General features: G+C 52.6%; 2 protein-coding genes across 2 annotated transcripts; both read left to right on the plus strand.

The window, feature by feature from the left end:
* Positions 1-402: 402 nt before the first annotated feature.
* LOC135286280 (polymeric immunoglobulin receptor-like) lies at positions 403-8,398 on the plus strand. The gene is made up of 8 exons (XM_064399383.1): positions 403-1,002; positions 1,970-2,305; positions 2,621-2,908; positions 3,560-3,886; positions 4,504-4,567; positions 5,362-5,477; positions 5,793-5,842; positions 6,286-8,398. Exons 1-8 carry the CDS (start codon positions 954-956, stop codon positions 6,484-6,486), a joined length of 1,431 nt encoding a protein of 476 aa, XP_064255453.1. The 5' UTR covers positions 403-953; the 3' UTR covers positions 6,487-8,398.
* A 172-nt stretch (positions 8,399-8,570) lies between these two features.
* On the plus strand, positions 8,571-12,202 carry LOC135286283 (triggering receptor expressed on myeloid cells 2-like). The gene is made up of 4 exons (XM_064399405.1): positions 8,571-8,625; positions 10,279-10,620; positions 11,268-11,322; positions 11,443-12,202. The coding sequence occupies exons 1-4, from the start codon at positions 8,586-8,588 to the stop codon at positions 11,654-11,656; spliced, it is 651 nt and encodes a 216-aa protein (XP_064255475.1). The 5' UTR covers positions 8,571-8,585; the 3' UTR covers positions 11,657-12,202.
* The last annotated feature ends 3,585 nt before the right edge of the window (positions 12,203-15,787 follow it).

The raw sequence follows: 15,787 nt of genomic DNA on the forward strand, positions 1-15,787 counted from the left end.
TCAGTGGAGTCTGCGTGTGCTGCTCTGCTGGAGCGGGGCAGGTGCCGGCCCAGGGGACCCTGCTCTGCTCCCTGCTCCTCCTTCAAGGGCAGGGAAGGACACAGGGAGGTGAAGGGGAGGCAGAAAGGCTCAGCCAAGCCCCGCTGATGAGGGACACAATTCCCAGTGTGGAAGCACGGGGTGTTTGGGAGCAGGGCACAGCACAGGCCTTCTGCAGCATCCTCGCAGCACTCAGACAGAGAAAGGCCAGCTTGGCCTCGAGGCAGATAAGACCTGGCCCTGCTCCTGCTCCCCAGAGCAGCTGTTTGGGACAGAACCTGGTGTGGAAGATCACGAGGGAGCCCCCGGAGCTGGGGCAGGTGCCACCAGAGGGGGCTGTGGCTGAGGGATGCACACACAGCAGCTCCAGGACTCACCTGGAGGCTTGCACAGGAGCACTGGCTTCGTGTGGGTTTGTAGGAGGCAGAGCTCCCCAGAGAGGCTGAGGGAAAGGAGGGAAAGAAGCCATTCCCCATTTTCTCTGTTAGCCCAGGCCTGCAAAGCACCTGGGTGCAGAATCAGCTACAGGAAATTCCTGTGACACCAAAACCCGGAACATTTCTCTGTTACCAGCCAGGAAGGAAGAGGAGCCAGGTGGATCAACCTCACCACAGGCTGGGGGGACAGGAGGGTGACAAAACAGATGCCAGCAGCCAGGCGAGAGCAGCAACAGCCTTTGGCACCAGGACAGGCCGTGCTCTGGGCTCAGCCACTTCCCCAAAAGCACCCTGACATTGCTGTCATATTAATTTTGTAACAAAACATGGGGAGGTGTTTCCGCTTGTGGCAAGAATGAGAACTCGGCACTTCCCCCCCCAGATGTGTCACTTCCAGGCAGGAGAGGCCAGGGGCACCCACACTGGCACAGGACACGCTGGGCAGCCCCCAGTGATGCCCCTTCCCTGGGCCCCAGCATGGCCATGGAGCTGAGAGCTCTGTTCCTGCTGCTGCTCTGCTTCCCAGGTAGGAGAAGGGCTCGGGGTGTCCCTGGGGACAGGGAGAACCTTCCCCACTTCCTGCTGCCCCGGGAGCTCCTCCATCAGCAGCCGGGCTCTGAGCTGGCAGTGCTGCAGGGCTGGCAGGGAAGGGCAGCCCCAGTTCTCTGGCTCCTCCAGGTTGATCCATGCCGGGGGCACAGAGCCTCTCCCAGCCAGCATTCCCACCCTGCTCAGCTCCTCTGCGGGCAGTCCTGGGTCAGGGCAGTGCCCAGGGCAGTGCCAGTCCCTCAGCAGCCCTGCAGAGAGCACAGAGCTCCCAGAGCCAGCACAGCCTCACAGCCACGAGCCCTGGCATGGCTGGGCATGTGGCAGGAGAGAGCTGCTTCCCTGCCCTGGCTGCTTCCCTCTGCTCCTCCCCAGCACCCAAACAGGGCAGGGCATGGTCCCCATCTGCCTGCAGGGAGGAGCAGGGACGAGGGGACAGCTGCAGGCACTGTGCCACACGTGGCTTGGAGGGCCAGCACCTCGAGCACCCTGTGGGCTTCAATCCCCAGCTCAAAGCTCAGCGCTGCCCTTCCCATTTCCAAGCAGGTGAATTCAGCGTGGGGAAGGGATTTTGGGTTTTTGAAGTTCTTCCAGCCACCAGTGTCCACGGGGGAAGGTTGGAGGCAGAGTTTCCGTGTGTGCCCCGAGGGGCTGTGGGCAGCCCTGCACCTTCGCAGAAGGGCTGATGGGGCATTGGAAGGGGCTGCCCAGGGAGCTGGTGGGGTCACCATCCCTGCAGGTGTTCAAGAACAGACTGGATGTGGCTCTGAGTGCCATGCTCTGGGTTAGGACTGGTTGCTCTGGGTGACAGGCTGGTGTTAGGACTTGGGTTGGGCTTGGTCATCTCAAAGGTCTTTTCCAGCCTTGTTGATTCTGTTTCTGTCGTGCTGTAATTCTGTGGTTCTGTGATCAGCTCCCCTCTCCCTCACCACATCTGATCCTTCCAGGTCTCCAAGGCCAAACCCCAGAAGTCCAGAGACGACGGGAAGGAGGCACTCTGTATATTGAGTGTTCTTATGCAGCACAAACTGAACACCAGAACGCAATATGCTGGTGCCTCCTGAAAGATGGAGAATGTCAAAGACTCCTGTACATATACAATGAAGGCACCAGACACTCCAATGACAGGAGAATTGAAATAAAGGATAACAGAACTAGTAAGACTGTTTCTGTCACCATGACTGACCTCAAGGCAGAGGACTCAGGCACATATTTCTGTGCTATTTACAAATCTTACTATGACTATCCACGGCTAAAGACAATCTCACTGATTGTTTTCAGGGGTGAGTACCTGTACCCCACCCAAAGCCAAGCCTTGTCAGGAAGCAGCATCACTCCTTCCCCTCCTCTGCCCCCTCTCCCTCACAGCTGAGCAGCTTCCCCTGGTCCCCCCAGCCTCGCTCCCTGCTTTCCCTCCCACACAGGGAGAGAAGGAGCCCCACAGACCTGCCTGGTCCTGCTGGCTCCCAGCTCCTGCCCCACCTCCCCCCTGCCCTGAGGAGGGCCTCTCCTGAGGGAGCTGCCCCAGGGCATGGTCTGTGCCAGGTGCCCCTGTGCCCAGCACTGACTGGGCAGTGCCCACCTTTGGTGTTTCACAGAGCTGCTCAGGTGGGAGCTGGACACCCTGACAGTGCAGTGCCCAGTGGGGAATGGCATGGCCTGGTGCCGAGGGCAGACTGAGTGCACAGCCCCAGCGAGGGGACGGACATCTTCAAAGCAGAGTGAAATGAAATCCCTGCAAGACAGAGTGACAACACAGTATAACGGTCAAGGGGCTCTCGTTGTCACCATGAAGAACCTGAAGAGCCAGGACTCTGGTGTGTACTGGTGTGCACTGGGCTCCGAGCGCACCCCGAAAATGGAGATCGTGCTCTCTGTGTTCAAGAGTGAGTACCTGCCGTGTCCTCCGTGTCCAAGGGGGGGATTTTACTGCACTCAGTTTCCTACTGCACTCAGTGTCCAAGAGTGAGCCCCTCCTGGCAGCCAGGTGTGGATGGGGGCAGGTCTCAGCCCAGGTGATGCCCATCTCTCCCTGCCATCCCTGCAGCACACACAGTGCCAGGTGATCCCTGGCACCTTCAAGCCAAAGCTCAGGTCTGGCCCTTCATGCTCTGTCTGCTCCCTGCAGAGGCTCAGGGCAGGTTGCTGTGGGTCCCACAGATGGGGATTCTCATCCCAAGTGCCTCCCACAGGGCCAGACCTGTGGCTCCAGCACTGGTTCCCACTGGGTGCTGCTGGGACCCTCCCCCATGCCAGGCACTGCTCTTCTCCGACCCCACAGCCACCAACCCTCCCAGACCCCATGGGCTGAGTGTCCCACTCTGAGGGAACCAGAGGAGGAGGACAGGACCCCCACATTTATGACATTTCTGCATGGGGAATCTGGGTGCAGTCCCCTTCTGCTTAGGGGAGGTGGATGTGCAGGTGGAGGTGGATGGGTGGGGAAGCAGTTCCAGGGTATTGCAGTGCTGGGGAGGGGGTGTCCCACTGTGGGATCCCACTTTGGGGTGTCAGCACACATCCTGGGTGTTTTGCAGGGACCCAGAAGCTCACAGCCAGGGAGTCAGGCAACGTCACTGTCCAGTGTCACTACAAGATCTCAGACTACAAGGATGTCAGCAAAGCCTGGTGCAAAATCAAAGAGGGGAAAATGTGCAATGTGCTGGTGACCAGCAGATCAGAGTCCCCAGCAGGAAACAGCACGGCTCGGGGGGGTGTCAGCATCCAGGATGACACCCAGCAGGGCATGGTCACCATCACCATGGAGCAGCTGCAGGTGCAGGACTCGGGCGTGTACTGGTGCGCGCTGCAGGACGGCTCCGCTCTGCTCCGCATGGAGGAGGTCACGCTCAGCGTTTCCAAGGGTGGGTGTGGATCTGTCAGGACACGTTTGTGGATTCCAGACTCCCTGCCCAGCTCACCCCACCTCCCACCTTGCCTGTGTTTGCCTGCCCAAGTTTTGGATCTCCTGGTGGCCACCACCGTGTGGAACAGCAGCAGGGATGGGAGCAGATCCACATCCCTGCTGTGCTGCTCCTCCTTAACCTGGGAGCAGCTCCAGCTGTCCTGAGAGGCGTTTCTGTCACTCAGTGTCTGATATCAGTTCTTTAGAGTGACTTTAGAGCCCCTTTGGAGTGATTCATCCTTTGGCTTTCAAAGACCTTCCATTGGGTTGTCAAGGGAACAACTTTAGAGTTGGATTTTACAGATCTGTGACTTGTGGGGTCTCTGTCAGACAATGTTTTAATGGCAAGGGAAGGCACTGAGTGCCCTGGTCATGGCAGAGCAGCCCCAGGCTGCAGCCTGGCTCTTGCAGCACTAAGAACAAGCAGTGCAGATGATGAGAGGGGACACTGGGATCTCTGGACAAACTCAGGGGATTTGGGAGCATGGCCATGGGAGCAGCAGGGGCAGGGGTTTCACTGCTGAATGCAGAGCAGCCCCACAGTGACCATTCCTCTCCTCATGTCTGTGATTGCAGCGTTGCCTCCAGGAGGTTTTCCAGACTCTGAAGGCCAAAGTCAAGAGACTCTTTTGGGCGACAGGTAAGGCTTGAGAAGAATCTCTGAGCCTGAGCACTCACAGGTTACTCGTGTTGTACACCTGGGACACGCAGGCCCTGGGCACTCTCCCTCCTGCCTGTAGAGGAATTGGGTATGACAGGATCCTCAGCAAAGGTGGCTTCTCCTCCTCCAGCTCCTGCCCTAACCCTAATTCCAAAGGAAGAGGCAGATTGGTAAAGTCATGTCACAGCCTTCTGCAGGTGCCTCTCTGCTTCTTTATCTTCTCACTTCTGCACTTCACATGAACAGAACCCTCAGATTCTGCCCCTCAGCCTGGGCTTTGCTCCCTCCTGTCTGAGTATTTAACAATGGGACAGTCCTTGGCTGCTGTTATTCCATTTACCAGTTAAATGTGAAGGATTTTTCTCCCTTTGTACATCTGCTGTCATCAATGCTACAGCAGCACCTAACAGCAGAATCATCCCTGCTCCAGAGAGCCTGGGATTTTCCTTGGAGCTCTGAACAGTGGCTTTTTCCTAAAGCCTGGAGAATGGTTTAGGAAAAGCTCAGAAGATACAGCCAAGTAGAAAAATCAAGAATCAGGAAGCAGAGAAGTTCCCCAGTGCCTCTTTTTCCCTTCTGAATCAGCAGGGACTTGCCCAGGCTCATAGATGGAGGACCCTGCAGGATCTGCAGGAGATCTTGCAGAAGAACCAGACCCTCCTTCCAAGTGCTGAACTGAGCACATAAAACCTGTCCCTGTCCCTCTTTTGGTCTCTGTTTGGTGATGGGCTGTTGAACCATCCCAGGCTGGTAACTGCCCTCCTCTCCTCCAGCTGCAGTGGGAACACCTTCCTCATCCTGTCCGTGGTGCTGCTCATCCTGCTGCTCCTGGCCCTCCTCACCTCCGTCGTCCTGGCTGTCAGGTACTCCAGGCTGCTGCTGAGAACAGGTACGTGGGGCTGGGGTTGTCCCAGGCAGGGCCTTCCCTCCCTGCACCCCAGCTGAGATCAGTGCCCTGGGAAGGTCAGGCTGGCATGGCAGTTTCCTCCCTGCCTCCCCTCAGAATAAATCTAACCCAGGTTCCTCCAGAGCCTGCACAGGGGTGTGAACACCTTAGAGGAGGAGTAAAGAGAGCAAAGTGTTCCCCAGGCCCGGGGCAGAGGCACATCCCATCTCTGGGCAGTCCCACAGCCTTTCCAAACCTCCTCAGGAAGAGCTTTTCATTGATTTCTCTTCTAAACCCTCATTTTGCCTCATTCTAAAGGTATCAGAGAAGCAGAGGACACCAGTGACAGAGCAGAGGGCACAGCACAGGTAAGGAAAACAAAACATTTCCCACATGGTGCCAAACCCCTGACCAGCAGTCTGGGAGGAACTGTCAGCCCCAGCTGCTGAGGAGCTTGGAGATCAGTTTGGTTATAAACAGGAGGGAAATGGTATTTAATGGCAGCAGAGAGAGGAATATTCCTGGCTGGAGACAGTGGGGGGTAATTCATGCAAGGAAATTCCAGTGGGAACAAACCCAGTGGAGCAAATTCTAGTAACCCTTGAGAAGGGACTCAAGGAATAGCAAGCAGGGTCAGAGCATGAGGCTCCACCTGTATCCAGGAGAGGTGGTGGAAAAGAGAGTTCTCTGTTCCTTCATCTGTCACGACCAGAGGTTTTGACACAGCTTCTCCTTTCCTTGTGGGAAAATCTCAGCAGCGGTGGCCTGGCACTGACTCATGCTAACGAGTGTTTTCCCTTTCTCTTCCCAGCCTGGCAGCACTGGGAGGAGGGAAAGTTCTCAGGATAACAGCAAAGGGCCAGCATACATCAACCTGGATGTGCAATCGCACCCCAACCCCGAGGATCCTCTTTACTGCAACGTGGAACTGAGTCAGGCTCCCCGGAACCCCCAGCATGTGGAGTACGCCGTCATCGCCTTCAGCCAGTCCCCAAGGACCAGCAGGGAGTGAAGCCCAGAATCCCAGACAAGCCAGAAATGGGAGGAAGGAACTGGAATACAGAGTGGGAATGAGGACTAGGAGGTGTGTGGATGGACAAGCTGAGTTTTGCTGCTGTGTGTGTGGTGGTGCCTGGGCATTTTCAGCCCTCCCTCCCGTTTTAGGGCCAGGCAGAGGTTTTGCCACACTCGTGGCAGATTGTCTCGGGTCAGGAAGAGCTGTGGGGGAATTCCACAGATCTCCTGTACATTGCTTTTCCAATTCCATTAAAGTGCAGAATCTCAGAGAGGCAGGTGTGGAGGCCTGGCCTTGTGGAAAGGAGCAGTGTGGACACAGTTGGGTGGGATATCCCAGCTGTGTCCTGCCCCAATCCCAAGAATTCAGCTACTATGCCAAACAAACTCATTCCAGTGCTGCAGGGACTCAAACCTTGCTGTGACTGGGTTCATTTTCACGGAATGGGCTGGGGATGTGAGTGCTGGATTCTAAGAATAAGCAGAACCAGCTCCTGCACTTCCCAGTCTCTGCTGGAAACGCTCCAAATGACACATTTGATTTAGCAGTCATGTGGGGAGCAACATGAAATGAGTTTATGGGGCTCAGTTCCATTTCTCCAGGAGCTCTGGCTCCTGATTTCCCTGCCCCAAGCCCTGCTGGAGGTGACAGACCAAAGGGGCCTGAACCAGCTCTCATTCCCAGGCCAGTCACATCCAACAGGCTTCTCTTGCCAGGGCTGCAGCAGGGAGGCTGATGGAAATTTTTTAAAGATTTTCAGAGTTGATCTGACAGAAAGAAAAAGAAAATGGTTCTGGAAATGGTTCATTCAGTCCAACATTCCCCTAACAATTTGATCTTCGTGCAGTTGCACTGGGTCAAGCTTTGGAAGAGTAATAGCAAAAAACAGTGGAGTGGAAGAGAGACATTTTTGGGAAGATTCTTGAAGAGAATCCAGATTTGTGCTCACTGAAACAAGAACAAAAGCTGCAATCAGCCACCTGACAGAATTTCTGGTCACTGTGAGGGACCATTTTCTTACCCACTAACTCGAGGAAAGGCACATTTAGGAATGGCCAGGCCTGCAGATTTGGCACCACACCAGTTTTGAAGCCAGGGTCTATTTGTACTTTCATGGAAGATCTCCAAGTAAATAAATCACCTCAAAAACTAAAAACCAGCAGCCCACCCCCATCAGTCTGCTGATATTCTGGGGGGTCTGTGGCTGCATCCCTGAGCCCCTCCAGCACTGTGGCACTGGCTGCTCAGAATCCCCAGCAGAGCTCCTGTGCCCTTTGTGCCAGGTACAGAACACAGGTGGGTACTGGGCCTGTTTAAAGCACCCACAGCTTCTCCCAGAGCAGTGCCCCTGCCCTGCTCTGTGTGGTTGGGTTTCAGACAAGGATGCTCCATGCACAGGCTCTTCTTTCTCTTGGAAACCCAGGGGATGATGTCCTTGTCCTCCTTCACCCTCAGGATGCTGCCAGAGCTACCAGGAGAGCCTCCCTTTCAGCTTTCCAGAAATTCCCTCCATGCACAGCTCCTGTAAATAATTTATTGTGATTTATCACCATCGTGCTTGGAGTGCCAGCACAAGGGAATGGCTTCCCACTACCACAGGGATGTTGGGAGGGTGGGCAGGCCCTGGCACAGGGTGCCCAGAGAAGCTGTGGCTGCCCCTGGATCCCTGGAAGTGTCCAAGGCCAGGCTGGACAGGGCTTGGAGCAGCCTGGGGTAGTAAAAGGTGGATGGAGCTGGATGAGCTTTGAGGTCTCTCCAACTCAAAGCATTCTGTGATTCCATGATTCCATGAAATCCTGCTCCAGTGGGAGCAGACACCCAGCCTGTGGTGTCACCACGTGCTGCTCCCTTCTGTCTGCCTGAGCTGTGGCTGGGACTGGGCAGTGCTGATGCCTGAATTTTCAGCCCACGAGGGCAATGCCTGTCCCTGGAGAATTGCTCAATGTGCAGGATGAAAAAGATGCCAAGTTCCTGTGCTCCTTCCTTCCGGCACGGCCGGGGAGAGGAGCTGCCCATGGGCTGAGCCGGCTCGCTCCTCTCCAGCTCCTCTCCAGCTCCTCTCCAGCTCCTCTCCTGCTCCTCCTCTGCTCAGCCCCATGGAGAAGCTCCTGCACCTCACCTTGGTCTTCCTGTCAGGTAAGAACCACACGAGGCTTTGGGGTCAGGTAAAGGGGGAAGGATTGGGGCAAAGCTTTCTCTCTGTCTGAAGGCTCCATCCTCAGAGTTTTCCCGTTTTTTAGCAAAGGGCCACCCACCAAAGGGTGGTCCCAGTGCTCCCAGATTTCCTCACAGGGATCCTTTGGAGTGAGAACAGGAACCACTGGTGAGAGAAGTCCTGTGTGCAATGTGAAATTGCAAAATCCTGGGTTGTTTGCATTCGCAAATGGGATTTACATAGATGCAAATGATCACAGGTGGGGCTCAGGGGCAGGGAAATGAAACCCAGTGAAGGGCACAGCTCTGAAATCCCAGACACCCGGCTTTTCCAGCTGGGAAAAGAATGTCCAGCTGAAATGAGAACCGAGGTACAGGGCCCAGCACTTTGGGGATCCCAGATCCTCACAGCAGTGCAGGGAAGGCAACAGACTCAGGCTGCAAGAGCACAGGAACCTGTCCCAAAAATCGGGATGAGTTTGGGAAAAGTTCACTGTACTTTGCCCAGTGGCACCCAAGAAGAGAGGAGGAACAACAACAGTTTATGATCTGTCAGCAAAATTGGTTGAAAAGAGAATGACAGAACATTTTCCAGAGGGACATGAGGAAATCTTTCAGTGATTGTGTTTGAGAGATGTTTTGCAGTTCTGTTGGAATTCTGGGACTGAGGGGGCAGAGCTGGAGGAAGGAAGGGGAAATGGGAGAAGCAGTTAAAGAGTTTTGGGAGGGATTGAACAGGACTGGACTGGATGTTCCATGAGGTAAACTCTGACTGGAACAACCAAGGGGAGCAACACGTCAGGATAAAGTCCTGTAGGTGTTGGATTGCAGAGCACAGATCCATTTTAGGTCTTCTTCAAGTCAAGCTGAAAGAACTTCATAGTTTTTAGTTTACAATCCACTTAGAATTGTTGAAATTATTGTAAGAAGTGTTATTAAAAGACTCAGCCAGCACAAAGTCCTCACAAGAGTCTATTTTTAAATTTACTTTTGTTTTATCATTACTTATGGTGTCACAGAAGCATTTTCCTTTTTTTCAGTAGAAATAGAGATTTCCACAAATACCACACTGCACTTCTCTCTGGAAGTATTAATAGCTCAGACTGTCGCCTCTGCCTGTCACAAAGAGGAATGGAAATTAGAAATGAGGAACCAACACAATAAAAAAAACCAAACAAAGTCGAGCAAAGACCAGTTGTCAACATGGTTAAAATTAGTAAGATATTAAAATATAAGGTAGGAAAAAAAGTTAAACTGGATTTGATAACTGGGATTCAGAAGGAACCAGTGAGTAGGGTACTGGTTTGGAGGTGTCACTGGGACGAATTCCAGAATATCTGAGCCAAGGTCTGAGTACAGTGGGTTGGTCATGGAGAAAGTGGACAGGCGACATCCTACAGGTGACAACCCTGAGGGTGACATCCCTATGGGTGAGAATCGTATAGGTGTCAGCCCTGTGGGTGACAACTCTACAGGTGACATCCCTGTGGGTGACAGTCCCACATCACGAGACAATGAAAATAACGTTCAGCATCCCCACAATGAGGGATAGACATGGAAGAACCTTGTCTCACCCCTCCCTCTGTCCCTCTGTCCCTCTGTCCTTCTGTCCCTCTGTCCCTCTGTCCCTCGTAGCATCCTGCGCTGCAGAGAACGTCACCGTGGTGGCCGCCATGGAGGGGGACACCATTTCTGTCAACTGCTCCTACGACCCGCGGCAGTGGTGGCGGGAGAAGAGCTGGTGCAGGCAGCTGGAGCAGAGGCGGTGCCAGCACGTGGTGGGCGCCCCGCCGGCGTGGCTGCCCTTCCCCGGGAGCAGGAGGGGCACCACTTCCATCAGGGACGACGCCCGCGCCGGGCTCCTGACCGTCACCATGAGGCGCCTCCGCAAGGAGGACGCGGGGCTCTACCAGTGCAGAACGGATTTCCTGGGCCAAACAAAGAGCCTGAGGGTGGTGCAGGTGGAAGTGCTGGCAGGTACGTCCTGGGGCTAAGAGTTTGGAGGGTTCCTACTGGAATTTTATGGGTTCCTACTGGAATTTCATGGGTTCCAATTGGAATTTCACGGGTTCCTACTGTAATTTCATTGGTTCCTACTAGAATTTCACAGGTTCCTATTGGAATTTCACGTTTTCCTATTGGAATTGTACGGGTTCCTATTGGAATTTCACGGGTTCCTATTGAAATTTCACAGGTTCCTACCGGAATTTCACGGGTTCCTGTTGGAATTTCACAGGTTCCGATTGGAATTTCATGGGTTCCTACTAGAATTTCACAGGTTCCTACTGGAATTTTATGGGTTCCTATTGGAATTTCATGGATTCCTACTGGAATTTCACAGGTTCCTACTGGAATTTCACTGGTTCCTATTGGAATTTCATGGGTGTCTGCAGCTTCCAAGGGCCCACTTGAGTCAACATCTACTTTTGTCTCACTCTAAGGAGGTCCTGTGTTTCACTGTCTCTTTTTATTCCTGATTTTCAGCAGTGTGACCTCACTGTTAGAGGGTATCTGACACGTCACCTCTTTATTGCTCCCAGTGCCCTGTCTCACCTGGGTTACCTGCCCAGCTGAACGTCCCCCAGAAACATCTGCAGACTAAACTGTTGTGTTTCCATCAGCAGCTGACCTGGTGACCCACGTGCCAGAGGAGCCCAGAGCTGTGCAGAGCATCTCCAGGTGAGCCCAAAACTCCTCATGCTGAGATCTCTAATCTTCCTAGGACTTAGGCAGCACTACAAGAGATTTTTTTCAAGGTTGGACCATCCACTTGATGGTTGCATCTCTGGTTCCCCACAGGTCCTCTCCTGATGTGGATTTCACTGTTTTCTACATCCTGGCTGGATTCCTGGTGGCCAAGTTCATGGTGGCTGTGCTGGTCGGGGCTGTTGCCCACAGCAGGAAGAAGAGGGAGAGAGGGCAGAACGCAGGCCTGGGTGAGCAGCAGGTGCTCCCCCTCCCTGCTGACCTTGGACATGATGGAATTGGCCTCTCCTGGGAGAGCTCTGCATGAGCCAAGCCAAAGGGAATCCATGGAAAAGGCAAATGAGGGTTTGCCACCTGCCATAAGCAAAGGATCACTACTAAACACCGGTCTGGAAGAACTGGAGAGGGAACGTCCCCATCTTCTTTGTCACCTCTTCCCCTTGGCACCTCATCCCCAGGCAGTTATTCCAGACATCATTCCCAGGACCATTCCATCACAGTCTGAACTGACACCCATCAACTTCCTGTGACAGATTCTGTCTTTCCAAGGTGAGGAAGAGCAGCTCTTCCATGGGAATGCTTGGAGAAAATCCCTGTGGAAATGCGTGAGGAACTGCAGGACACACCAGGAAAGGGATGTGGTCTCTTTGCATCTCTGAGCCAGCTTCTCCTCCTTGAAGGGACTTCGTGAGCACAGGAGCTGTCTCTGTTGCTCTCCCTGTGTTTTCTCTCCCGTGTGGTGGTTGTTCATCCCTCCCCTCTCAGCTGCACTCAGCTCTCCCAGGCTCCAAACCCATGGGCACTCACGTTTCTTTTTCCCTGCAAAACTAAATAAAATCCAGCTGATTCTCTGGCTTGGTGTGGATTCCTGCAGGACACCAGGTGACAGTCGTGTCCCAGAGCAGAGGTGATGCTTGGAACACCCTGGAGTGTTTAGAACATCCAGGAACACCCAGAGCCAGCTCTGTGCAGGAACAGCAGCTCAGAGCCCAACCTCTCATTGCCCACAGAAGCAATGGCTGAAATTTGCTTATTTTAATTACACTTTTGGGTTCCCTTTTTTAGAGTAGTTCTGTGTTTTGTCCAGAAATTGAAATTCATGGTGGCACATCTGGCAACCCTTGTCCTTCCGAGGTCTTTCCCTCCCACCACTCTGAGGTTTTCAGTCTTAAATCAGCAACTTTTGGAGAAGAAAATCTGTATTTGTTGCTCTCTCCTGGTCTAGACAGTGACTTGCTGTATCTGCATCCACAGAGAGGAATTTGTCATCTGAAATAAAATTATCTCCAAGGAAATAAGAAGAAATTAATCAATAACTTACTGATTGCCATCAAAAACAATGAATGTAATTTGGGACAATTGTATTAATCAAAACCAAAAGGGTTTGGGGCAGAAATATTTCTGGGGCTTGTTCTGTCCTTCCCTTCCCCAGTTCCCTCTGTGCTGACGCTGGCTCTGCTCCTGTGCTGGGTGACCTGGACACTCTGTGGGGGTTGTTTTTTCATGTCTTCCCCCCTGATGAAGGTTCATCAGAACTTTTAGGGCTGTTTGCAAAAAACAAAAAAAGGAACTCGCTGTCCCTCAGTGCTCCCAACCTGTGAGAGCCAACAGGAAACTCCAAGGCTGTGTTTGGTGCAAAATGCCGTCCCAAATTCCAGGTAACTCTGATCAAAGTCTCATTAAAGCTCACATTCACTTTCACCACACATCCCCTCTGCTCTTCCCCAATTTCATGAGACAAGGAGGAAATATTTCCGTCTGTAGATGAACCAAGGGTGATACCCAGAAACCAAAACCACTTCACTTAAACCGCCCAGCTCGGTTTGGACCCAGCTGCTGAGGGTGGTGATGGGGTGAGGGAAAAGGAAGACCTGGAAGCACAATTCCCCTGGAAAATAACTGCACTTTTCTAACAGCACAGCACCTTGGTGGGCAAACCCAGAGGAGAGCTGTGGTGCATTTGCTTTTCAAAATTACTCTCTTTTTTAAATAGCAGGGAGCTATAAACCCAAATACAGGAACTGCTTGTGTCTGTCAGCAACTGATACAGCAACACAGCCAGGCCAAGTGAGCTCCTTCCTCTGGACCTAAATATTCACAAAAAATAATTAATTACTGCCTATTCCGATGAGATTCAGCAAAGTGGTAAAAATCTGCTTTATTTTAAACCTATGAGATTTTTCCTGAGCTTCAGAGAGACAAGTAATGCATTTGACATGTTCTAATAAACAAGGGGCTTCTTGGAAAATATTTGTCTACTTTATAGTATCAATTGTCATCAGCTTGAGCTCCCGGGGTGGAATTTACACTCCAATGCATTGATTTGTTTTACAAAGAAATAACTGTATTTCCATGTTTGTTGTTTATTAACACACACCTGTCCTCCAGGATAAATCTAGCTTGACTTTATTACAAATTACACCCCTGTTGATCCAACTACAGAATCCTGTTATCACAGTGATATGAGCAAACATCCCTCAGGGATTACGGATAAATCCCCAAATTCAGCTGACTGAGATTTCCCTCTTAATTCAATGAGCTAGAGACTGAGGATGCTGAACAGGACACAAAAATGGGTTTAAATTTTGGATATCAAGATTGCAGGAAGATCCCAGCCTGGATACTGGCTGGCAGGGGAGGGAAGGAAGGTGGAAGGGGAGGGAATACATCCATGGCTTGGATAAACTCTGCTCTGGGAGTGATTATGCAGTTCTGAAGATGAGGGTGAGAGAGAAAAGTAAATTCTTGTTGACTGCTTTGATGTGGCTACACAACACCAGGTTTTTTTTACCATTATATCCAAGATGATTTTATTATTCTACTGCAAATTGTCTGAAAAAAAAAAGCTAACCAATTACATCATAATAGCTAAAGAAACTGATTTCTGACTTCCTCAACAGGCTTGCATGATTGTTCTCCTCATTTCCTATCCCAGCTTCCACTCTGATCTCACATACTGTCATTTCCTTCTTTTCTTGTTTGTTTGTTTGGGTTTTTTTTTTTCTGGTCATCACTGTATTGACCAATTCTGGAAAGAATTTGTGACTGCCAGCTTTGTGCTCTGGGGGTTTTGAGATGGTGCAATGTTGGTGTGGAGTTTGTACCATTAACTATTTCTGATATTGCAGTGAGTGTGCAGTTCCAATCCTGGGAAGAGCAGCGTGCCCAGAGGGATTACACGAGACTGGGAAATTCTCTGTCTCTTAAAGCCTTCAAAGCCCACCCAATCCTCCTAAGAGGAAAACTCTTTTTGTGCCAAAACACAGAAATAAGCTCATTCTGAGGTCTTCATTCAGCTGAAAAAAAGATAATGACAGGATCCCTGGGAGTTGGGGATGAGGAGGAATCACCTTCCTGGGAGGTAACCTGGAATATAAAGGGATTAAATCTTGGAAAGAAGGGCAGCTGGGCACGTGAGGATGGAGTGGTACAGACACAGATTCCAGCACCACTTCCACCTGGAATATAAAGGGATTAAATCTTGGAAAGAAGGGCAGCTGGGCACGTGAAGATGGAGTGGTACAGACACAGATTCCAGCACCACTTCCATCTGGAATATAAAGGGATTAAATCTTGGAAAGAAGGGCAGCTGGGCACGTGAGGATGGAGTGGTACAGACACAGATTCCAGCACCACTTCCATGGACACTCCTGGTGCTCCAGCACAGCTTCCAGGTGACTTCAGGGATAATTACAGAGCACAATGGATCCTGCAGGAGGTAATGGCGCATCTCCATGAGTGCTGTGCCCACAGCTCTGCCAGGACATGGAGCCACTGCCAGGCACATTTCCCATCCCCTTCCCAGCTGGAATGGTGGCACAGCCTCCCTCCCATCTTCTTCCTCTCCTGCCTTCCTGTCTTTCCTTTCTCCCTTTCTGTTCCTTTTTTTTTCTTCCTTTTTTCCTCTTGTTTTCCATTCCCAGCTCTCTGAGGGCCCTCAGGCCCGGGGCAGAGCCCTCTCCCCTCACGCCGCCATCTTGAGGCGCCGCCTCATCCCTGGGACAGAATCAGCCCAGGATGGAGGGTCCCACTCCCAGAGACCCCCCCACACCAGGAGCAGCTCTGAGGGGACATCCCGGTGTCCCTCAGTCCCCTCAGCACCCACAGCCCAGCCCTGGGGCCGCAGGAGCAGCACCCATGGGCGGCGATATGGTGGATGGGGCTGAGGGGAGCCAAAATGGCCGTGCTGGGCCCGTGAGGCACAGGGTGAGGGCAGGGGCTGTCCGGCCACCTTGGAACAGGGCAGGAGCTGTCCCGCCATGCTGGGTGAGGGCAGGGGGTGAGGGCAGGGCCTGCTTGGCCTCTTTTGGGGTATGGGGGGGCAGGGGATTTGTTTGGATACACCAGGGCAGGGCTGTCCAGCCATCCCCGGGTGAGGACAGAGGGACAGGGCAGCGATGTCCAGCCACCCCAGGTGAGGGCACAGGGTCAGGACAGG

This window comes from Passer domesticus, chromosome 25 (genome assembly GCF_036417665.1).
Source record: "Passer domesticus isolate bPasDom1 chromosome 25, bPasDom1.hap1, whole genome shotgun sequence".
NCBI lineage: Eukaryota > Metazoa > Chordata > Aves > Passeriformes > Passeridae > Passer > Passer domesticus.